Genomic DNA, 24659 nt, shown 5'->3' with positions numbered 1-24659 from the left:
CTGGAGGGACAGAGAAATAGATGTGTCAGCTCATACACGGCATCAGTAATTGTCAGTCGTTCCCAAAGTCTGAAGACAAGCTGTACAATATGTAAGTGACTGAGTGGGGAGGACTGTTCTAGACAAGATCCCCAAGGAATTAACCTCTGAGAGTTGACATTTAAGCAAAGATCTGAATGCTAAGAAGGAGCCGACATGCCAGTTTGGGTGGGCAGAGTGTCCTAGAGACAGGGACCAGCAGAAGTGCAAAGTGGGAATGAACTTGGATGAGTCTGAAGAACAGAAAGGAGAACAGTGTGGCCGGGCTTGAGGAGCAGAGAGGTGAGGGAGGAGAGTTGGAGTCAAACGGGAAGACACAGACCGTGGAGTGTGAGGCCTTGGTACGCCTGCCTAGATGTTTGCATTATTCTGTGAGAGCAAAGGGGAGTTATGCTCTGCACACCCAGAAAAGGGGTGATACTAGAGACCACGGTGCCTGAGCATCTACGAAGGTTTCTGCTGATGACACAGGGAGTGGAGACTCCCAAGGGAGTGCCACATTTCTTAGACATCCACAGCCGGGGGTGGTATCTTGATGGGACACCTGGCCCCCGGGGCTGGTGATGAGTTCAAAGACAAAGAAGACCAAATGGACTGAGGAGGGAGCAAGCAGAGACCTACTATTCTTTCAGTAAAGTTCCTGGAGGAAAGGGGGGTGGGGAGGTAGAGAGAGGGTCCTGAGATTCAGGCAGGCTGCAGATGCGAGCTCTAAGGCTGACGCCCCGAGACAGATGCAGGGTTATGGGTTGCAACAGGGGAACCATGTTGGAGAAGCAAAACTACTCACACTTAAGCCTGGCTGGCCCTGCACGTACCCTACTATTCATTCTTAGCTCTGCTCTCCTGCACAGTGGACACCCTGAACCAACACACACAAGTCTGCAAAAATACATGCAAAAATGGCACTCTGATGTTTATGCAGGAGTGTCCAATGTGCTAATAGTATAAATTCCAACTCCAGGCAAAATGATCTCCTTGACTTTTTAATGCCCTGATCAACAGATCTCCCTTGAGAAGGGCCTCCTTCTTTCATGATTGTCCTTTTTCTTGGATAGTTGTTTTACCTTTACTAATATGCAATGGTTAAAAAAAACAGAAAAAGAAAAAAGAAAAAGAAAAAAAGCAACCCTACTAAATAGAGGGCACTTTGAAAGTGCAAGGACCGCTCCGTTCTCTGACGAGCCCTGCAGCCCTGGCCAACAGTGAGGCTTTGGGATAAAGTTAGGCCTGTATGAAGGATGAATGGGCCCAGTCTGTCTCCTGCAGAGCACTGCTGTGCGCATGGGGCCAGAGTCGTCACTTGGCTCATAAGCTTTAATAGAGCGTCTTTCATTCAAAGATCCCAGGACACTTCACAGCTGCTAAAATGATCCTAAGCAAATATTTGTAGCCACACAGTACAGGTGGGTCTACGGAGGCACTGAGAAGAAAAAAGGACTGACCAAAGACCCCAAGAGTCAACTGCAGAGGCAGGACCAGAATCCAGGACCTGAGCCAATTCAGAGCTCCATCTGCAGGACCAGGCCTGGAAAGGACCGTTGGGACTTTGTGACTGAGATGAGACATCAAACAAATTTGAGATCCACAATAACAGCCAGATGTGAGCCCGCTTCGTCCTAATCCTATGCTGTTCAGGCACATGTGCGTGGTGACTCGGTGACCTGCCGTTCTAAGTGGTTGGGAGCGTTAATAATTAAAGCCCTCTAATTAGATAGACAGCATCTGTCAGAGTGAGCACGTGCAGTAGAGTGTGTTCTGTGTTCCTGTCAAATTCACATTATAGCTTCAATTATACTCATTTCCTGTGTGCTGGGGCCAAAAAGGCCAATATACAAAAGCAACCACATGGCCATATTGCCAAGATAAGGGCAGACATGATACAATCCACCTGCGTAGGTTGCAGGCTGGGGTCTGAGTCAGGGGGGCAGAGTGAAGGTGGAGTGCTATGGTCTGAATGTTTGAGTCCACCCCACATTCATATGTTGAAATTCTAACCCCTAAAGCTGATAGTATTAGTAGGTGGGGTTTAGTAGGAGGTGATTAGGTCCTGAGGGTGGAGCCCTCATGAATGGGATTAGTGCCCTTATAAGAGACCCCAGGGAGCTCCCTTGCTCCTTCTGCCATGTGAAGACACAACAGGAAGTCTGTGACCTGGAAGAGGGCCCTCACCCGACATGCTGGCACCGTGACCTTGGACTTCCAGCCTCCAGAACTGTGAGCAAGAAATTTCTGCCATTTATAAGCCACCCAGTCTGTGGTATTTTGTTATAGCCACCCGAACGGACTAAGACAAAGAGTGCACTTTAATAGGGTCCTTCGGGATGGATGCTGCCCCATTCTTGCCACTGCTGACATGAAGACAAAGTTGAGCTAGGGTAGTCAGGTCTCCTTCTCTGAATTGGCTGAGCTGGAGTCGATTAGCTTAATGACAGACAAGGCAGGAAGGATTCGGGAGGAAGGATGGGAAAGAGAGAAAAGAACAAGGTCTCCAAGACTCATGGGGTGCCACCAACAGTACTTCTCACTCCATTTGCTCCACAGAGATTGGTTTGTCTTGGGGCTTCTCCCAAGGGTCAGATCTCGTTCAAGACTTCCCTGGATAACAGGAACTTGGTGGAGCTCCAGAACCCATAGGCAACCTCCAACATGGCCATGTGAAGTCAGGGGCCATTTTGGTACTGAATGGTGGTTACAAATTCAAACTCAAGACACCTCCATTACTAGCTGTGGGATCTCGGGCAAGTCACATCATCTTTTTGTGCCTCATTTTTCTGGGCACAAATAGTATGTGCTTGCCAGGATTCTGAAGGAAGAGGTTGGTAGAGTGAAGCACTGAGAACAGAGCTTGGTCTGCAGCAAGAACCCAACAAATGTCTGCCACTCTTGTTACTGTGATGTAGCAAAATCAGGGTACCCCAGAACTTATTAGATTTCTGGTTTCTCTTCAATGCAGATCCAATTCACTCTTGGGTCCAATTTAACTTACAGGTTACACGTAAGACTTGATTTCCAAATTAAAGGGTTTTAGCCAAAAGACCACATTTATTGGCAGGTGTTGAATGTAGATTAGCTGAAGCTCATACAGAAACACAACACACAAAATCTCATATATATGTATATACCTGTATCATATACATATTTCGTAGATATAAATAACACCTATGTAGATACACACACACGTAATCTCTGGGACTGTGGGTCTAATCTGCTCACACTCCCTATGGGTATTTTTCTTGGGCTGTTCCTTGGGCTCTTTCTTGGGTTGTCTGAGCTGAACCGAGGCGTCCCTTCATCACTGATGTTTTCCTGAGCATCAGCCAGGGCTGGCCCTGGGTACAACTGAGAGGCCAGGTTTGCTTACACAGAGCTGCTCTGCTCTGGCGCCCACCTTCCCAGGCCCGCCCAGGATCTATGACCCCAGAACCCCCAGGACACTGGCGGTGGCAGCCTCCCAGCATCAAGTAATCAGCAGGCTCGCAGTGAATCGGGGAGCAAGGGCCAGCCCAGCGGGGAGATCTGTGGCTTGAGGCCATGGTGGGGGGTGGCCAGGGAGAGAGCCAGAGCAGAAGGGGGTGGACCTCAGTGCTAGGATATGTCTCACCAGGTCTTGGGCGATGGAAAAGCATTTTGTATACAAAGAGGACCACCCAAATGTTAAGGGGCGTTATTATATAACTGTTACAACTTTTCATTCTAAGCCACTTGTTCAGTATCTATGCAGCAGGCAACACAGCAGAGAAAGCCCAAGAGCTCTGGGTGTGCACTGCCTCTGTGGCTGACACGTGTGTGGCCTCAGGCAAGTACCACTGTCCCCTCTTCAGACCTGACTTGCCCCTCTGTGAGGTCCCAGGAGAACAGGGTCTTTGAGAAACGGACAGTGACGACGTAAAATGCCTGGCCTATAGCAGACAGAGTGGGAAGGACTATTCTAGACAAGATCCCCAAGGAATTAACCTCTGAGAATTGACGTTTAAGCAAAGATCTTAAATGTCAGTTCGGTCCCCTCTGGTGAAGAGAGAAGGTACTTTTCTCCACATAGCAATGGAACTTCCTAAAACTGGAAAACAAAACTGGCCCCAGGAAGGGCTTCAGTAGTGAATTATTTTCACAGCATCTTTTCTCTCCTTAAAGACCATGCAGAGTGGGACTATCTATTGTGGCGTAGTTCAGACTTCAGCAGGAGTTGCTCACAAAAAGTGGGGTTTGGGGATGTTTTCCATACATGGGGCGCTTTTGTTGACGGTCCTGTCTCCGTGGACTGTGCTTGGCAGGGGGCTCCAGGTGTGTCTTGAAAGGGCAGGAGGAGCTTGCCAGCGAAGCCCAGGGCCCCAGGAGCCTCAGCGCCGGGCTTTGTGTGTCAGCTGGAACGCTTCCTGTGGCGATCAGTGACCACAGAAGACAACCCCACCGGCCAGGGAATGCGGAGGGGTGTCCAGGTACCGTGGGAGCACGGCGCTCAAGCCCACTGGGGACACAGCCAGCGCGCCCATGGCTTCTCACGTGTCCCCTTGCCTGGGCTGCTCCTAAGCCTCCAGCGGGGCTGGTCTTGGAGCTGAGAAGCTCTGTTTGCGAAATCACCTGCACCCTAGAGGCCCGGGCAGGCGTTTGTCGAACGTGGGGATGGGAGTTTGAGGAGATGGCATGGATTTGTTATTCCACGATCCATCTGATTGGCTTCCCTCTACGCCCTGACCTCATTCCGTCCTGCTTCAGTTGCACTAATGACGCCACCTCATGGACAGACCTACTCACTGCAGGTGACGTGGATTTTTTTTTTTTTTTTTTTTTTTTTTTTCCCTGTCAGTACTGTTCTCTGGGAAAATAAACTCTTCACCTGACATCCACTGCAACCTTCTAGGCCTGTGGGGATGCGAGAGAAGCTGAGGGCTCCACGAGCTTCACCGCCAGAATTTCTGTGTTGGCTGGACACTTCCGGTGGCCATCAGTGACCACAGAAGACAACCCAAGAAAGAGCCCAAGGAACAGCCCAAGAAAATATCCATAGGGAGTGTGAGCAGATTAGACCCACGCTCCCAGAGATTATGTGTGTGTGTATCTACATAGATGTTATTTATATCTACGAAATATGTATGAGATATGAGATACAGGTATATACATTTATATGAGCCTTTTTGTGTTGTGTTTATGTGTATATGAGCTTCAGCTAATCTATATTCAACGCATCTATTTTCACTTACTTAAAATGTTTAAATAAAGATTTAAATAAAGATTTATTTCTTTGAGTATATAAGGTAAATATTATATATTGATTTCTGGACCATTGCTAGGTCAACCTGGAGATGCTCTTGTATGCCTTTTCCTGTCTTCTCGGATTTCTTCTCTGGCTCCAATGTATTTTTTTTTAAGGTTTTTTTTTTTAATGACCATTTTTGAAGTCTTTGTTGAATTTGTTACAGTATTGCCTCTGTTTTATGTTTTGGTGTTTTGGCCGCGAGGCACGTGGGATCTTAGCTCCCTGACCAGGGATCGAGGCACGTGGGATCTTAGCTCCCTGACCAGGGATCGAGGCACGTGAGATCTTAGCTCCCTGACCAGGGATCGAGGCACGTGAGATCTTAGCTCCCTGACCAGGGATCGAGGCACGTGGGATCTTAGCTCCCTGACCAGGGATCGAGGCACGTGAGATCTTAGCTCCCTGACCAGGGATCGAGGCATGTGAGATCTTAGCTCCCTGACCAGGGATCGAGGCACGTGAGATCTTAGCTCCCTGACCAGGGATCGAGGCACGTGGGATCTTAGCTCCCCGACCAGGGATGGAACCCGCACCCCCTGCATTGGAAGGCGAAGTCTTAACCACTGGACCGCCAGGGAAGTCCCATGGTGTACATTTTAAATTGATAAAAATTTCTCAGCTTCTGGGCCTCAGAACACATATCAGTAAAGAAGGCTAGTGGTGGGCATCAATAAGAGGTCTAGGACACCTTGCCCAAGCTGGGCGCCTATAGGTGTTTAATAAACGGCGTGAGTGGAGGTGTGGCTGGTGGGTGGTGAGGCTGTGACTGTTCCTGTGGCGCTATGGACTCAGAGAGGTCGATGTGCCCAAGGTCAAGGACATTCGGGAAGACTCCACATTCCTGTCGGCAGGAGCAGCCTGGTTAGTATCTCTGCTCTTTGGTGCCGCAGTTAGTTGAATGAGTTAACTAATCAGAGCCTGGGAGCTTGATTTCTGAGCATCTCTACTGCTGATGATTCTTTGGCATCGTGAAAACACACAGAAGATGGAGAGGAGGGCTTCCCTGGTGGCGCAGTGGTTGGGAGTCCGCCTGCCGATGCAGGGGACACGGGTTCGTGCCCCGGTCCGGGAGGATCCCACAGGCCGTGGAGCGGCTGGGCCCGTGAGCCATGGCCGCTGAGCCTGTGTGTCCGGAGCCTGTGCTCCGCAACGGGAGAGGCCGCAACAGTGAGAGGCCCGCGTACCGCAAAAAAAAAAAAAAGATGGAGAGGAAAGCCACCTCTGATGTCTGGTTATTTCTCAAAGAACTGAGTGAAACTGGAGGTGGTGAGCCTCTCAGCGTTTCTGGATGTCTCCAGAATTCTCCCCCTTGCACGGGTCCCTTGTACTTGGGATAATTTGCAGACACCTTAGTAGCATTTTTATTCTGAGAGTGAAGACAGTGATAAGGACTCTCATTTCCTTCTCTCTCCTCTCCCAGTCTGCACCAGTGAGCTCTGGGAAGAGCTTCGAGAGTAGGATAGAGCAAAAGAAATTTCGTTCAGTTTGCAGTCCTCTCAATCTGGTTAGATGGTGAGAAGTTACCAGGCCAAACACCTTGTACAACATCCCAGCCAGCCCAGGGTAGCACGATTCGGTGTCCTGTGTCTAGAACGCGCAGGACCAAAGGTGTAGGTGAACTTGCCTAACTAAGGCCATGAGTTGACCGTGACTTGGTGTCCTCATCTGTCAAGTGAAGAGGTTGACCTCAGTGATCCTGACATTCCTTTTCAGGGTCAGCATTCTCTAATCCTCAACTTAAAAACTATAAAAAGTTTGAATTAACTTTGACAATCCTTGTAGGGTTGTTAAAACAATGACACAGAGAATGCAAAACAGCAGAAAATCAAGCAAATATTTATGTTTCATTCCGAAATTTGGATGGACCACGTGTTACATCAAAATACTGATTGTTTGGCAGAGAACTAAGTGAGTCTGGGGAGATGAATAATTAATGTTAATAGTAGTTTGCGTTCTATGACCCCTAATGGTGGTCAGCTGAGAGAGGACGGAGTATGTGCCCCAGAGATACGCAACCGTTCACTGGTTTGACAATTATCTATTGAGGGTCTGCACGCAGCCCTCACCCTGGGAGAGCAGATGCATTCTGCTCGTGGGGACATCTTAAAATGCAGATTTTGATTCAGTAGGTCTGGAGTGGAGCCCAAGAGTCTGCATTTCTAAAAGGCTCCCAGGTATGTGTGTGCAGTAAAACAGGTGTTCTGTAAGGTTTTCTGCTGGTTGTTGAATGAGGGGTCCAGATTCTACATGCAGTAGAGTTCAAAGGATGGGGACAGTCCAAATGTTAGAAAAGAAGGCATAGCTTTCTTAGAAGAGGAGGGTCCAACAGTCTGAGACTAGAATGCTGCTGTGGTTAAAATGCTTGTGGATAACTGAGAATTAACTGTTTAGGGAAAGGGAGGGAGAGTGAAGTATTTCTACAGGCGGCAGGACCCGAGCATTATGAGGTCTGCGGTGCTATTAAAATGCAGTGGTGCTTCTGAAACACAGAGGCCCTCATCTCGAGGCTCTGGCCTTTCTGTCCTTCGAATTGAGGTTTGCCTTTGACTTAATGGAACAATTTTCTGCTGGAGCCACAACAGCCATTTCATTCCAAGATGGATTGCAATGCGAACCCATCTTTTTCCATTTCATGTCCCAAACCGCAGCACAATTAGTTTCTAAATAAATGTCAATGGCTGCTGGAGGAGGCTCTGACTGGAAGGCTGGAATAACTGTGGGCAACCACACAGTGTGCTGGCATTGGCTATTCCCCTGTAAGGGCTGGGAGGTTCCGATGCACCCATCACACTTAAACACCCTGGGTTTCCTGAGAGGCATCCACCCTGATGAGACCCTATTGAACATTTCTGAGGCAAAGTAGTTTTGGAGACGGTAAGATGGAGTTTGGAAAGTCAACATATGTTTTAAGGTAAACACAGATCACGTCAGCCAAAAACAGTTGTGCCTGCTTCCGGGAGCTCATGATCCTTTGTCTTGACAGACTCCAATCGCATGTAGAGACGAATCCCCACCAAGCCGCACGCTTTGATGGGAGTGAGGACAGATGTTATGGGTTGAATCGTGTCCCTACCCTTCCAGATTCATACACTGAAGTCCTAACCCCCAGTATCTCAGAATACGACCTTGTTTAGAAATAGGGTCATTGCAGAAGTAATAAGATGGGATCCTAGTGGAGGAGGGTGGACCCCTAATCTAATATGACTGGTATCCTTAAAAAGGGGGAAATTTGGAGACAGACATGCACACAGGGTGAATGTCACGTGAAGATGAAGGTGGAGACTGGGATGATGCTTCTACAAGCCAAGGAACGCCAAGGATGCCAGGCAAACACCAGAAGCTGGGGTGGAGGCACGAGCAGATGCTCCCTCGCAGCCCTCAGCAGGACACAAGCCTGCCCTCACCTTGGCCTCAGGCTTCTAGTCTCTAGAACTGTGAGACAATATGTTTCTGTTGTTTAAGCTGCTCGGTTTGTGGCACCCTGTCACAGCAGCCTTAGGATACTAATACAACAGACTGCTAATGGCATCCATAAAATTAAATAGTCATGTGTATGGTTTTGGGAAAAAATTGTTTCATCTCTGTAAAATGAGGAAGTTGGAGCAAGTGGCTAATGAAATCCCTTGCGTTCTGTGAAGGTGAAGCATTCTGTGATTCTCTGAGATTCTGCTCTATGGATCAACCTAGGACCATCTTGTGGGTAGCACGTGGAAGTGAGGGTTGAGAAACAACGTTCGCATCCACAGGAGGCTGAGGACAGGTGAAAGAGATGGAGCTCAAACAACCAGATAACCAGGCAGAACCTTAACCCTGTGGCACCTCAGATGCTAAAGAGAGACGGGACCCTGCCCGGGAAAGCGGGGCCCTGGGAGCAGAGGGCAATCCCCACAGAAAGCTAGGACGACCCCGGTGGGGCTGGCAGTGGCCCCGGGCCCCGGGTGGTCTGGAAGCAGCAGTTAGGAGTCAGGCTGAGACCGCTGGCCTGAGTTTCTGTCCCCCTGAGTGAACAGTTAGCAAAGGACAGGAAGGACCAATTCACAAACCAAGGTAGGCAACCTCATGACTGTTGGGGAATACTTGTTGAAGGAGACCCTTGGTAAGTTGGCAGGTAGGAACCCAGAGTCATCGTAACTCGGGTATGAAAGGAAATGTGACCTCACGTTGTGGTCACCGGCAGGTGGCGTGTAGGCATTTGGGTGATGTGTCCTGTGAACAGCACAGAGCAGGGGCCGTTCCGTGCTCCTCATTACTGATTTCCCTGCCAGTGCCCTGCACATTGTAAACCATCAATTTGTTGCATGAAAGAAGGACAATGAAGTAGGAATTTGTTCCAGGAATATGGGAAACAATTAGCCAGCTTAGTAATTAGGACCATGTTACCCTTGTAGACTTGACTTTAATTAGCTGTTTATTTGAATTAAGTAATTAATTGTTACATTGATTGTATTATTTAGTGCCTGTTGGTGAAGGATAATGTGTATGACCACAAAGGTTAGCTTAGCAATTTGAGAATGAGTGGGAGAAGCAGAGTTAAACTTTCCCATGTTATCAGTCCCCAGATATCAACCAGCTCTCTGAAATGTGCAAAGCGCTGTACTGGGTGCTTGTAATCAAGGTGCAGGGTCACGTATAAAGTGGCCAATGATTATTCTCCAAAATAGAACAGTAAGCAGAATCCCACGTTCACTGCACAGCCTTTCCTTCTCTTGTCTGTTTTTGTACGCGGGCTTTTCCTCTTCCAGAAATGCCCCAGCTTACAAAATCATCCTTCGAGGCTTATCTTTCCAATGACTTTATCCACTGTTTCCTCCAGATCTGCTGAATGGGAATATCCCCTCCTTCGCGTGCCCTCCAGAGCTCGTCACTCGTGCCCTCATCACCCGTGCCCTCCAGAGCTCGTACTCTACCTTGTGTTCTAGTTGACAGCTGTTTGTCTCATCCCTGTCACTAACTTATATGTTCCCTGATGTGAGTTGAATAGTGTCCCCTCCCAAATTCATGTCCATCTGGAACCTCAGAATGTGACCTGATGTGCAAATAAGGTCTTTGCAGATGTAATTAGTTAAGGATCTTGAGATGAGATCATCCTCGATTTAAGGGAAGGCCCTACATCCAATGACTGGTGTCTTCATAAGAGAAAGGAGAGGGAGGTTTGGACACGATGCAGAGCAAGTACAGCCATGGGAAGGCGGAGGCAGAGATCAGCCACAAGCCAAGGAAAGCCAGGAGCCACCAGAAGCCGAAGTGCTCAGAGGCAAGGAAGGCGCCTCCCCTTGGGCTTTTGGAGGAAAAATGGCCCTGCTGACACCTTAATTCCAGATCGCTGGCCTCCAGCACTGTGCGAGAATAAATTTCTATTATTTAAGCCGCCGAGTTTGTGGTAATTTGTTATGGCAGCCCTAGGGAGTTAATACACCTGAGTATAATGTATGATTTTCCTTTGTATCTTCTCAAACTTGCTCATAAGCATTTGTGAAAATACTACATTTGCAAGTCATTCATCTCAGCTTTTATTGTTTTAAGCCATTGTGACTAAAGAAGCTCTTGTTAAAAAAAAAAGAAGAAAAGGACCAAGCAATGTCCAATGACATTAACTAGTTACGTTTCCCTTGATACGTGTCCTGGGAGGTGCCGTGCCTCTGGCGTGCAAGGTTGCTTGGATCTGGGTGAGAGCAGAAGGCCTGCTTAGTGCAGATATCTATCTGAATGAGGCCCTGACTGCTAGAGGGAGCCCCATCCTCGTAGTGAGAGAGGCCTCCAGGAGAATCTAGATCCACTCTCTGTGGTCAGAGTGAGGCAGAGAGACTCCAGTTTCTGGATGCTTCGCTGGCTCCTCGAAGGGCATGTGAACAAGGCGGGCTTTCCCCAGTAGCCACAGGAGGTACACTCAGGAATTTGGAGCCAAGGATGACCTTATGTCCAGGCAGAATGGACTTTGTCATCATTTGAGTGTATGCACTTAAGAGGTTTCCCCAGAGGGCACAGAATCGACTCCCCCACCCAGCTGTTTCTAGCGCATCAGCACTTTTGGTAGATCTGCTCAGAAACACACTAGTTTTCCAACGGCTGTTGATTTATCAAATAGAACTTACAATAGCTAACATATACTGAATGCCCCTCATGCCAAGATTATACTCAGCACCTTACACATATTTGATCATTAGATTCTCATGGCAACACTACAAAGTAGGAATTTAAAGCCCCCTTTTACAGAGGAGGAAACTTGAGCCTAGAGGTAAAGTAACTCAAGCAAGGTCACACAAGGAGTCAGCTGTGCCTGCCCTCAAGCCCGGTCGGTCATTCTGCCTCCAAAGCCCAGGCTGTTAGTCCAAGCGACGACTGCTGTTCGAAGGACCTTTCTGCCTCGGGAAGGTAGGGGCACTCATGCGGGCCTGGGTCACGGGAGAGGAAGGGAAGACAAAGCAGAGAGCAGCTGCTGAAACCAGCTTCAAGATTTCTTCCACATCTGGTGCCCCCAGGGACACGCAAGGGCTGCTTAAGCAGGGTCATTTAGAAGTTCCAGAGTAGCCGACTGCCTTAGCTGAGCAAGCCCCCAGGCACATGTAACCTTTCTTCCTGCCCTGAGAACGCTTTACACACCCTCTGAGACTTCTGCCCTGGAGCCAGGATGTGACTCCACCTACTTCACTTTGCTGAGCCTTTCCTAGGTGTCCTGGTCAACCAAGAGGATGAGGTTTTGCACTCCGCGGGCTAAATTCTCACTGGAGGGGTACGTGAGAATCCACGTTGGTGAGAACATAGGGAGGCCAGATGCACCCTTCCAGAGCCTCCTGCTTCTGTGTGGTTCCTTCTGATTTAAATGTCCTGTCCTTGTCAGGCTCTTTCCCTCTCGTAACTATTAGTGTGACGGGCATCACATTATTATCCTATTATTAGTCACACACCATGGGCAAATCACTATTTCAATCGGTATTGATTATAAATTATTACGTCAACTGCTCTACAGTTCTATAGTAATGTTCATCCTCAGGTCCCTCAAAAATAGGAAAAACAAAAGCCCAGCAAGATTTCAGCCCAGAACCTGCCAGCACAGGGCTATTCCTTTGACATCTTGCTTCAGTGTCATTTCCTGGCGTCGCAAGTTATTTAATGCTTACACGGTGATATCTGATCTTTCTTTCTATTGTCCCCCAGTGGCCACCGGAACACTCTCATTCAAACACAAGCTCATGTGAAACCAAAGAGAAGGCAGTTACACTGCAGGGCACCACACAGCTGTGCTTTTAATATTTGCCCAAATGGCTTCCTAGGGTAACAGCAATCACCAAAGCTCTCTGTTTTGAGTAAGCAAACTCCATTTTAATCACAGATGGCACTGAGCATTGTGGCCCTGTAGGCTATTCTAGAGTGGCATTGAAGCATCCCTTCTCAGCCTGGGCATCCCAGTATGGGAATGTGCACTCACCCACTTGGATTACTGGTGTTTCATTGGCAAGGCCTAGGCAGTTGTTCCCAGGGTGGGCTGGGAATGCAGCCATGATGCCATTTATAAAGCAGACCTCAGCTCTCAAGGCAGATAGTAAATGTACTGCTTCCTGCAAAACTGGATTCCATAGCTGGATCTGTGTCTGTTGCCTACTGCCACTCTGTCCTCAGTCTGGAGGGTAGCAGTTTGCTCCATCATGGGCATTACCAGGTATTTGGTGGTCCTTATTTAAAAAGCCTGTGCTTTGGGGTTTGAGAGGAGAGCAGGAATAGTCTATCCCTTTAAAAAAAAAAAAAAAAAACCTCAGACACCTGGCTCTGTAGCATGTATCCATATCGATGTGTGGAGTGTGGCTGGTTGCATCTCCACCCATACATCTCTTGACTTCTTACAGTGGAGCAATTCACGAGAAGGGAAGAGACTGACGAACCACCTCTCCTATACCAAGTTCCTGTGACATCTTGAGTGTCTACTGCCCGAAAGTGAAGACTTGTTAAGGGCGAAAAGGACAAGCATGGGTGAAGGAAGCGGACCCCAGGTGAGTAGGGCAATGATTCTAAAGCCCAGCCCTGTCCATGCTATCTGGGGGGTGGGAGTGGGGATTGGCCCTTGGTTGCAGTAGCGGATGGAAGTCCAAGGGGACTGCCCTATGTGTGGTGCACACTCAAGGGAGCACGTGGCTTGGTGAGCCAACCAGTGCCTCCAGCTCCTCCAGGTGCCGTATCATAAGTGGCACGCCTCACTGGGTGGTAAGATGCATGCCAGCTGATGGAATCACCACCCAGAGTTGGTAAAAGACCAAGATGTCAAGCTGTTAGTGGCCACGTTCCCACTGTCCAATCCAATTAAAATTAGCCTTTATTCTCATACACGGAAACCCAAGAGTGTCCACAGGCGTAGTTCTCATCGTATGACTCAGACACGCAGCGGTCTCTGGGTTCTCCAGCTGACCACAGACTGACTTCTCGGAGGGCAGTGAGACTGGCTCATCATTCTGCATCTTCAAAAGCTTTCATACTCTACGGTTATCCTCGTGGACATGTACATCTGACTTGACATAGGTCATCTTAAAAACAAACAAACGTTCCCTTGACCCACATTCCGGCCCAACCACGGCCCATCTCTCTGCTTCTCCTTAGAGTAAAGCTCCTCAAACGTCATGGGTTATCACTGTCTCTAATTTTCTCACCCTCCATTCTCTCCCAACCAGCTTCTTCATTCCCAACTCTCTCAGAGGGGAACCGCTGACCTCCACTTACTTAATCCAGAGGCCAGTTCTCTGCTCCTTCTTACAAAACTTCCCACCAGCTATTGTCACAATTGACCCCCTCCCTCCTTCTTAAAACTTTTTCTTCTCCAGGGTCCCAGGATACCATGTTTTCTAGGTTTTCATCCTACCTACCATACTGTTGCTTTTTTCCATTCTCTTCTGCCTGACATCTTAATGTTAGATTCCCCTGGCGTTGAACCTTCAGAGTTTTCTCTTCTCTTCCCTTTGTTCCTCTCCTCTCCACTCTTTCTCCAGGTAATCTCTTTCAGTCTCATACCATCTATATATTCATGACGTTCAACTCTATCTTTCCAGAGTCCTCATCTTTCCCCTAAGGAAGCTGCCTCTATGACATCTCTGCTTGGATGTCTAATAGACACCTCAAATCAAATGTCTTCGCATCCCTTTTTGGAGGGATCTCCCCCAAGATTCTGTTGTGAGGCAAAGGACTCCTTCATCTCCCCAGTTCTCAGATCCAAAAGCTAAGAATCGGTTTATCTTTGACTCCATTTTTTCAGTTATATCCCACGTTGAATGCCATAGTCCTATTTGCTCTAACTTCAGAATATGTCCCACAATCTAATTACATCTCACCACATCCAAATCATTATCTCCTCCTAGACCGCCGCAAGAACTCCTCTCTCTGGGTGTCCACACTTCCCCTACTGTACTGCATTCTCTACCTAATGGGCAAAATAACTTCTTAAGAGTGTAAATTTGCATATTGCTCTCTTGCTTAAATCCTGCTAATGGTGTCTAATCATATTACAGAATAAAATTTAAGCCACTTGCCATATATGTAATCTGACCCCTGTCTACATGATCTGACCCCATCCTCCTTGCCTCCATTCTCGGCTTTCTCTCTAAGCTCATTACACTGGCCTTCATTCTAGACCTCAGGCAGCCCTGACTTGCGCCTGTCTCAGGGTCTTTGCACTTGCTGTTCCTTCTGCCTGGAATGCTTTCCCCCCAGACCGTGGCATAATTAACTCTGCGTGGTTCAAGTCTCAGCTTTATTGTCACCTCGTAAGAGAGGATGTCCCCCACCTCGGCTTAAAGCAGCTCCCAAACCTCATCATTCTCTATCTCATTACACTCTTTTCCTGCACGTTGATGAACACTCTCTTCTTGAAATTGTCTTTTTATTTGTTTACACTTATCTTTGTCTCCCCACGCTAGAGCATGTAACAGCCCTCTTGTCTGTCTCGTTCACCGCTATTTCCCTAACTTACACTAAAGCCTAGCCCATACCCTATGCTCAATAAATACTTGTGTGAGGAAATGCTCCCATTATGATAAATTCTCTACTGTGTTTCTGTTGCTGGTATGAAGCACAAGGCTTCTAAATCTGGCAGCACAGAAGAATTACCTAGACATGCTTTTCATAATTCATACTCTTGGTCCCCATCCCAGGATCTATTGACGTGCCGTTGAAAGTGTCCTGATCTTTCCATTCACTCTGATGAAACGTCTTGAATTGGCAAAGACAAAGAGCAGGGGGTTAAGATTCAGGCTAATGGAATTTGGGTTAAGCGGTCCCGTGAGTCCTTTAGATTGCAGTTGGTTCTGGGGCTGGAGAGAGATGAGAAGTTGGACTCCGTGGCGTGGGCCCGTCTGGCTGTCGAGAGCCACGGTCCGGTTTGGGAGCTGAGTGATTCTGTGAATTCCCAGGGCACCTATTCGCTCAAGGAAAACTCCTTACCTCACTATGTCCTTCAGCACCATGATCTAGAACTCTGCTATTCAATACAGTAGCCATGATTTAAATTTGAATGAATTAAAATTAAGGTATTTGAATCAAATTTACTAAAATTAAAATAGAATAAAATGAAAAATTCCATTCTTCAGTCTCACTGGCCACATTTTAAGAACTCACTCACCATATGGGCGAGAGGCTACAGTATCTGACAGTGCATTTCTGTCAGTGTAGAAAGTTCCGTTGGACAGTGCTGGTCTGGAAAATGGGCTCCTGGGACATTGAGGGCATCCACCTGCTGTTGTGATTGCTTTAAATGCCAGCCCTGTCAGTCCTACATGGAACTAAGCTCTACCCTGGTTAAGCAATGGGTCTCTTGAGGCCTGGGAATTTCAGTTGAGCAGGTGAGAAGCTGATGAAAGCAACTTGTAAAAACATGTGCCAGGGCTTCCCTGGTGGCGCAGTGGTTGGGGGTCCGCCTGCCGATGCAGGGGACACGGGTTTGTGCCCCGGTCTGGGAAGATCCCACATGCCGCGGAGCCGCTGGGCCCGTGAGCCATGGCCGCTGAGCCTGCACGTCCGGAGCCTGTGCTCCACAACGGGAGAGGCCACAACAGTGAGAGGCCCGCGTACCGCAAAAAATAAAAAAAAAACAAACATGTGCCAGCAGACTTGCCCACTCACAGAGGAGATGCACATTTTCACAGAAATACACTTTTGTTGCTTCCAAGGACATGACGACAGCACATCTCTGGGACAGGCAGGGCACTTTCCTTAGCTTGTTCTTCTTGAACTCTGAGTCCAAGGTCACTCATGGGAATATCACTGGGATTTGTTAGATAACTGTTTCTTAGGCTTACATGTTTTATCCCCAGTGAGAGGATCAGTCAGTCTAAGGCAGGGGAAATGAGTTGCACTCTTATCTTCTCCCTGGCATTTCACATAGAAATGGCAAACACTCGCACTTCGTGTAACCTGCACTATAATGAGCTCGGCACATGCCTCTTTTTGTTTGCTCATGAGGTTCTCAAGGGCAAGGATTATATCTTATTCCCTTCACTGCAGCAGCTGGTACTATGCATGATGCATAATTGTTCCTATACAAATTGGATGGATAGGTGGATGGATGGACAGGTGAATAGGTGGATGGATGGATGGATGGATAGATGGAGGGACTCAGAGCCACACTGATGGAAGATTCCACATTTCCATGATATTACCATTTCTAGCAACACATCATTTCTCATCTCAGGACTTCGGAGGAATTCAGCATTATTCTCTCTTCTGAAGATGAGGAGACATAATCTTACAAGTCAACAGTGAGTAGATGAGTGAGGAAAAGCTTTTCCAGTGTCATCAGAGCATCCTCATGGGACTTTATGGAAAAAGCTATTTCCTCTCTCTCTCTCTCTCTCTCTCTCTCTGGTAGAAAGCCCAGCTAGAGAAAGAACAAATTTAGCTCAAAAAGAAACATGGTAATAGGGAACTTTCATAAGAAATTGCATATGTGCCTTGTGAAACATTCAGGTTCCCAGAGCATTTTGGGTTACTCTTTTAAGAACCCAATACTGAGTGCTTATTATAGACTTTTGAATCCTCTATCCCCACATTGTGTCATCGTGTCTCAGAGAAAAAGGAGGACGAGCTTGCGCGTTGCGCAGCAGGGAGCTACATGAGATCACAAAACCAGGCATAGGCCAGCTCTGAGCCACCTGGCAAAGGAGGCAAGTTTGTCAGGGGCACATTCCTTATCTCCTTTTTGTTGTTCATGACCGTGAGCCTGTGACACCAGTGGGAAACCCAGTAATGCTTATGTAAGACAACATGAGCAGACTGGTCCCCACTTCTAACATACTTTTTCGTGTTAAATGATCAGTTCTATAAGTATCGCTTGCTTTTCTTTTTGTCATTCTTTTCTGACTATAAAAGTAATCCACATTCATTATAGGAATATAGAAAGGTATAAAGAAGACTAAAAATTCTTGCAACCCTGCTATCCTGACTTTCTGTTGCATATATTTTAGTGTATTTTCTCCTTACCCTTTACCTGTGCATATATGATATAAATATGTTATATCTTTTTTAAAGTAATTAGAATCATGTTCATACTTCATTACTTGATCTTTATATTTGACAATGCATTACTATTATTATTATTTTTTTTTTTTTTGTGGTACGCTGGTCTCTCACTGCTGTGGCCTCTCCCGTTGCGGAGCACAGGCTCCGGACGCGCAGGCTCAGCGGCCATGGCTCACGGGCCCAGCCACTCCGCGGCATGTGGGATCTCCCCGGCCCGGGGCACGAACCCGTGTCCCCTGCATCGCAGGCGGACCCCGAACCACTGCGCCACCAGGGAAGCCCTCTGAAGCTTTCGGAAAGCTGCGTCCTTGTCTGTTTTTTCAGCTGAATCATGCTTATGGACCTGCTGTCTTTGTGAAGTTTGTGATCTGTGCTGATGAGCTCATATTTTTCGAAAGTTTTATCTATGGCAATTCTTTGAGGCAAATCTGAGAGGACTTGCTTTTCCATGAGCCTAGGACTACTTCCAACCCAGCAGCACTCTATATGAATTCTGTACTTCAGTTTTTTGGGACTACCCAGATAGTGTGGATTGAAGTTGGAAAATTATACAATAGCCTTGTGTTTATGAATAACCAAGGCAGAGAGTTTGTTCCTTTACCCAAGTACTAAGGTTGGAGGAAGGCAGTTTGCCTTGATGTCTGGGTGGTAGTGGGGAGGGACAGCATATATCCAATTCATGTCAACACCGAAAACATAACCTATTGGGGTCTCTTCACTGTGTGAAGATCTTCTGCCAGGTCCTGTGCTTTGTGAGGTCCCAAGCCTTTTTCTTTGTTTTTTTTGGCTGCGCCACCAAGCGGCTTGTAGGATCTTAGTTTCCAGACCAGGGATCAAATCCATGCCCCCTGAAATGGAGGCTCTGAGTTCTAACCGCTGGACCACCAGGGGATTCCTGGAGGCTTTTTCCTCATGTGGCCCGACCACTGGAGTTTGACAGACACCCTCAGGATGAAAGTCAGCTTTAGGGTTCCAAAGATAGTTCTAGAACAAGAGGTCATTTTTAGCCCAGAGCCTCTGTCGGTTCTCCAGAAGGGTTAGGCTGGCCTGTGGTGCGAAACATTCAATGCTGCCGTCACCTCTATTCTGCTACTCTCCTGACCAGCTCAGTGAATCTTGCCTCTTATGAGAGCTGGGTCCAGAGGAAAGCATCTTCTAGAAGCCAGCTCTAGATGGCCCAGCCTTTTGTGTCAAGTCCTTATCCATGCACGACTGTCCTGTGCTTCAGCTCTGCCCCCCACGCAATCACAGAGTGCCTCAGAGACCGTGGATTCCCACCACCATCTCTCTGGTCACTTCTTCTCCATTTCCCACCCACTCCTTTGAAAAAATAAGTAGAAGAGTCATCTGTCTTGGAAGATAACTTGGTGACACTCTCCTCTTTCAGAAAGGGCTAGGAAGAGAGGCTAAATTCAAAGATCCTACATCCCCCAAAACTGTATGGAGACAGGGCATCTGCCACGTCCCCTCAGGGAGAGCCTGCCAACTCTTATTGCAGGAGGATTTTTTTTTTTAATTTTAAAAGCCTGAGCCAGTGTATGGAGTGGGTATCTGGCTTGAAGCCATTTTGAAGCATCGTAACACAAGGCAGGTGGCTGAAAAGTGCCTACACACTCACCTGGCACTGCCTTTGGTTTCTCCAAGAGCGGAGCTGGACTTGGTCTCCAAGCTCTCTCTGGAAGCTCAGGGCATCCAGCACAGGATGAGGGAGGCCAGGAACACAGAGCAAAAGTCTGCCTGGGAGACACTCTACTGCATCTGACAATTTTCCGGTTGTATGTAAAACCTCCAGTGTGATTTATGATTAGCTTCTTTCTTATGAAAAACATATTTTATTCCTTAAGAAGAAAGCATTTTATTAAATAGGTAGTGGGGTAATATCTATAAACTTCTTCCACATCTTAATGCATTTGTTTTTCATCCTTACTGTTGGTCAGACTTCCATAACCACCTTTCACTCAGGGATCAAGAAAGGGCATTGCTATTACACTAGAGGAAATAATTCATGAATTTTTAAGTGTGTATGACTTATTAATTTGTTCCCTAAATACTAAAATACCATTTTTTTAATGATTAGGTTTTGAATCTCTTTCTTTGGGGTTGGTCTTGTCCAGGGGAGCCATAGGAACTGTGTGACCCGAGGACTGAGGGTCCCTCTTACTGGGTATCACTGTGGACCAATTTGTGCAGGTTGAAGAAAAAAAAAGTTCTGACAATGGGCTTATTGACACGCCTTCTGACCTTCCTCATTAGCTGTTGTTGCCAGGCTCTCCCCTACCCCAGCAGACAGCCTCGGGCAGTAACAAGAGAAGCTAAGCACATTTTCAAATTCAAAGTCAGGTCTGCAAAGAGCGGGGAGTTTGGGCTTTCTCCTTGGACAAGGGCAGGACTCAGCCCTCTCACGTTGTTACCAGCCCTGCCTCGTGTTTTCAGCAGGATAAATCAGGCCAATAAACTCTGCTGCTTGATGGAAGGTAAAAGGCATAAAGGTGAATATTATTTAGGAGACGAAAGATCAGTTAGTGCTTGGGAAATGCTTAAGTCAAGAGAATTCTTTTTCTATTCCTGAAGGTGGGTCACTTGGAAATTAAGCTTGACTATGAGTCCCATAGGTCTAAAAAACGTTACAAGTATTGGTCAACAAATTAACTGCTGACATATTTGACAAAAGATGGTGGAATAAAATGCTATCTGTCTCTTTCTCTTCCTGGAACATACAGAAAATAATATCTACAATCCCCAAACCATTCTGAAGAATATTTGGCACTAATTGAACTAGAGTAGCAGGAGGAAGGGGTGCCGGCAACAGCCCAGCGCCTGACACGCGACAAACGTTGACTGAATGGATACTGAAGCATCCCCTCTTTAGATCCAAAGCAGGATGCTAACATCTCTGAAAGTAAGTGAAAGAATTCTATAAAACCCAACCTGGGGTGCTATACTTGGAACAATTAAGTTTAAATTCCTGGAGAGGACACAGGAGAAAGAAGGGCCGTTTCTGTAGTGGGATTCTAAAGTTTGTCATTTCAGAATGGCAGGGGGTGTGTGGATGGCATAGGATGGAACCCTAGAACCAGCCCTCTGTGTGTTCTAAGACCCCCGCTCCCCCAGCCTTTCTCACTGCAAAGGAGAGGAAAGCCCCAAACTTAAAGTAGGTAGATATTCAGAGCAGAGAGCCCAGCCCACTTAAGCAGAAAACCTACATAATAATAATTATGAATAAATTTAAAAGCTGTGCTTCATAACCTAAGAATATGATTAAAGCAATGCTCAGAGGAAAATTGTTAGGTTTAAGCACTTAACATTAATAAATAAAAAATAATCAAAATAATGCATTGATTATTCAACTCAAGAGTCTGAAAAAGAACCCAAGCTAATTACAGAAAGCAAAAGGAAGACATTATGTTGAGAGTTGAAATGAATAAATTTTAAAAAATAGATATTTGGCAGAAAAAAAAATGAATCCAAAGTCTAATGGTTTTAAATGAAAGAGATAAACCATTAATATCCCACCCGCCAAAAACTGAGGACAAAATACAAGTCCATAAAATTAGAAAGGAGAATGGGGAAATAACACAAAGATGGATGCATTTTTTTTTTTTTTTTTTTTTTGCGGTACGCGGGCCTCTCACTGTTGTGGCCTCTCCCGTTGCGGAGCACAGGCTCCGGACGCGCAGGCTCAGCGGCCATGGCTCATGGGCCCCGCCGCTCCGCGTCATGTGGGATCTTCGCAGACCGGGGCACGAACCTGTGTCCCCTGCATCGGCAGGCGGACTCTCAACCACTGCGCCACCAGGGAAGCCCTGAAATTTTGAAAAAACTTTATGCTCAATTCTAAGCAAACACATGGGAAAACCTAAGGAATTACCACATATGATGTTGGGAAGTTGTCTAGATGGCAGACCCAGATAATTTCACAAATGAATTATTTTAAATCTTTAAGAAATAGGTCGCTCTAACAGTTTAAGAACCTTTCTAGAGTAAGGAAAATAAATGCTTCCAACCTCGTCTTGTACAGCCAGCATAACGCTGATGCCAGAATTTGACACTGATGGTGTGTCATGCACACACAGCACTCACAAGCAGAGGCCAGGTTTGCTAATAAATCTAACGCAAACATCTTAAATAAAATATTGATACATTAGTTAGCGTTCTCTTTTTTGCAACTGGCACACTTTCTAATAGCTCCTTGACCAGAGAGGAAAATATAGCTCTATTAGAAAAGAAAAGAATTTAAATATTTCAATGCTGCAGAAGGGCACTGTGGGAAAACTGACTTTTGATCATGACCTTTGACTCCAGGGTTGGTGTTAGAACCAACAGAGGAAAGAACATTAAATCAGAATCGAGAGCTGGCCTGCGGGTCGAGGTTGCTCACGAACACAGACTTTCACCCTGCTGTCTCCAGTCAGAAGTTTCTTTTGATTTTGCTGTGCTTGAGCGTGGTTGCATGGGCGCTTAGGGTTGCTGATGTCAGCAAGGCCACGTTCAGTTCCAGTGCGAAGATCATGAAGCCCAACAGCGAGAAGCTGGACGAGTATGAGTTGGGCGTCTCCCAGGCCCTCCTGCAGTTGGAGATGAACCTGGACCTCAAGGCCCAGCTGCGGGAGCTGAACATCACGGCTGCCAAGGAAATTGCAGTTGGTGGTGGTCGGAGAGCTTTCATAATCTTTGTTTCCGTTCTGCAACGGAAATCTTTCCAGAAACTCCAGGTCCAGCTAGTGCGTGAGTTGGAGAAGAAGTTCAGCAGGAAGCATGTTGTCTTTATTGCTCAGAGGAGAATTCTGCCTAAGCCAACTCGAAAAAGCCATACGAAAAATAAGCCAAAGCATCCCGGGAGCCGCATTCTGACTGCCGTGCACGACGCCATCCTGGAGGACTTGGCTTTCCCTCGTGAGACTGTGGGCAAGAGGGTGGATGGCAGCCGACTCATGAAGGTTCATTTGGATAAAGCACAGCAGAACGGTGTGGAACACGAGGTCGAAACGTTTTCTGCTATCTATAAGAAGCTCACCGACAAGGACGATAATTTTGAATTCCTAGAGTTTCAGTTGTAAACAAAAATGACTAAATAAAATATTATTCACAATAAAAAAAAAAAGAAGTTTCTTTTGAAAAAAGTAAATGTTTTGGGCTTCCCTGATGGTGCAGTGGCTAAGAATCCGTCTGCCAATGCAGGGGACACGTGTTCGAGCCCTGGTCCGGGAAGATCCCACATGCCGCAGAGCAAGTAAGCCCTTGTGCCACAACTACTGAGCCTGCGAGCCACAACTACTGAGCCCACGTGCCACAACTACTGAGCCTGCCCGCCTAGAGCCCATGCTCTGCAACAAGAGAAGCCACTGCAATGAGAAGCCGGCGCACCGCAACGAAGAGTAGCCCCCGCTCGCCGCAACTAGAGAAAGCCCACGCGCAGCAATGAAAACCCAACCCAGCCAAAAATAAATAAATAAAATTAATTAATTTTTTAAAAAAAGTGAATGTTCTGTTTAGGTAAGTTCTTCGGAAAGGAGATGTGAGCCTGTGACTACCGTTCCTCTTCCTGTTCAGTGAGACGGGCAGCCTGGTGGGTGAGAGAAACAGGGTGAGGAGCGGGAGGGAGATGGGCCATTCTTCAGAAGAATAAAAATGGAGTTTGTAGAGGGGAAGTAAAGGCGACAGCAAAGAGACGGGCTGTGACATCCTTGGAGTGGCGTCGACGAGTGACATCAGCCATAAAGAAAGGCCGTCACGGCTGGTCGTTGCTGACAAGACCCTCAGTAGTAAGAGATTAGGGCCGAAGTCCTTTAGCCGGCTCCGTGGAAGCTTAGCCGACTGCGCTCTGTTTAATCCTCTCAGGCAAACAAGCCCTTCTCACCAGGCCTTGGACGGCGGCTGGTGCCAATTCTGGCCTGAAGAGCCGGCCAGCTTTGGAAATTAGACCATTCTTCTGCGAGCCCTGGGAGGAAGTACATGAGTCAGTTTCTGAAGTGTGGAAAGCCAGTCTGCTAATGGCACAAGGCTTCAGGATAATGCAGCCAAGCACAGAGTGGTAATAACAATCTCCAAGGTAATATTCACTGTGGAGCCAGGAAAGAAGAAGGCTGCAACCCAGCCTTGGCTCTGACACTCCCAGGCTGGCCAGGCCCCTGAGGGGACAGGGAGAGAAGTGGTTCTAGCACGGGACCTGTGGGATCGGAGATTGAAACTGGCCTTTTGAAAACTAAAACTAGAGCTACCATATGATCCAGCAATCCCATTCCTGGGCATAAGTCGGGAGAAAACCACAATTCGAAAAGATACATGCACCCCAATGTTCATTGCAGCACCATTTACAAGAGCCAGGACATGGAAGAAACCTAAATGTCCATCAACAGAGGAATGGATAAAGAAGATGTGATACATATATACAATGGAATATTACTCAGCCATAAAAAAGGACGAAATAATGCCCTTTGCAGCACCATGGATGGACCTAGAGATTGTCATACTGAGTGAAGTAAGTCAGACAGAGAAAGACAAATATCATATGATATCACATGTGAAATCTAAAAAAAGGCAACAGACGAATTTATCTACAAAACAGAAATAGAGTTTCAGATATAGAAAATAAATTTATGGTTACCGTTGGGGGGTGGTAAGAGAGGGGGAATAAATTGGAAGATTGGGATTGACATATACACACTACTGTATAAAAAATAGGTAACTAATAAGGACCTACTGTATAGCACAGGGAACTCTACTCAGTACTCTGTATTGGCCTATATGGGAAAAGAATCTAAAACAGAGTGGATATATCTATATGTATCACAGTTTCACTTTGCTGTACACCTGAAACTAACACAACATTGTATATCAGCTATACCCCAATAAAAATTCAAAAAGAAAGAAAGAA

At 46.9% G+C, this 24659-nt stretch overlaps 1 protein-coding gene and 1 long non-coding RNA gene across 2 annotated transcripts in view; both read left to right on the top strand.

Annotated features, from left to right (window-relative positions):
- LOC132417494 (uncharacterized) overlaps nucleotides 1–20729 on the top strand; it is a 33660-nt gene extending 12931 nt beyond the window's left edge. Inside the window, exons 3-4 of the long non-coding RNA XR_009517860.1 lie at nucleotides 13135–13278; nucleotides 20506–20729. This is a non-coding gene — a long non-coding RNA (uncharacterized lncRNA). The remainder of the gene's footprint in view (nucleotides 1–13134; nucleotides 13279–20505) is intronic.
- A 1088-nt stretch (nucleotides 20730–21817) lies between these two features.
- On the top strand, nucleotides 21818–22842 carry LOC132417734 (small ribosomal subunit protein eS7-like). The gene is made up of 2 exons (XM_060001505.1): nucleotides 21818–21839; nucleotides 22088–22842. The coding sequence occupies exons 1-2, from the start codon at nucleotides 21818–21820 to the stop codon at nucleotides 22840–22842; spliced, it is 777 nt and encodes a 258-aa protein (XP_059857488.1).
- Nucleotides 22843–24659: the final 1817 nt, after the last annotated feature.

The sequence above is a fragment of the Delphinus delphis genome, chromosome 21 (assembly GCF_949987515.2).
Source record: "Delphinus delphis chromosome 21, mDelDel1.2, whole genome shotgun sequence".
Lineage (NCBI taxonomy): Eukaryota > Metazoa > Chordata > Mammalia > Artiodactyla > Delphinidae > Delphinus > Delphinus delphis.
Note: the sequence above shows the minus strand (reverse complement) of the source record. Positions and strands in the feature narration are given on the sequence as shown.

Bases quoted from the DNA above. Each gene is read 5' to 3' on its own strand.
- LOC132417734 (XM_060001505.1), top strand. From the start codon at position 21,818: ATGCCAGAATTTGACACTGATG. The intron at 21,840-22,087 runs GTGTGTCATGCA...CTTTGACTCCAG, and splicing joins GCCAGAATTTGACACTGATG to GGTTGGTGTTAGAACCAACA.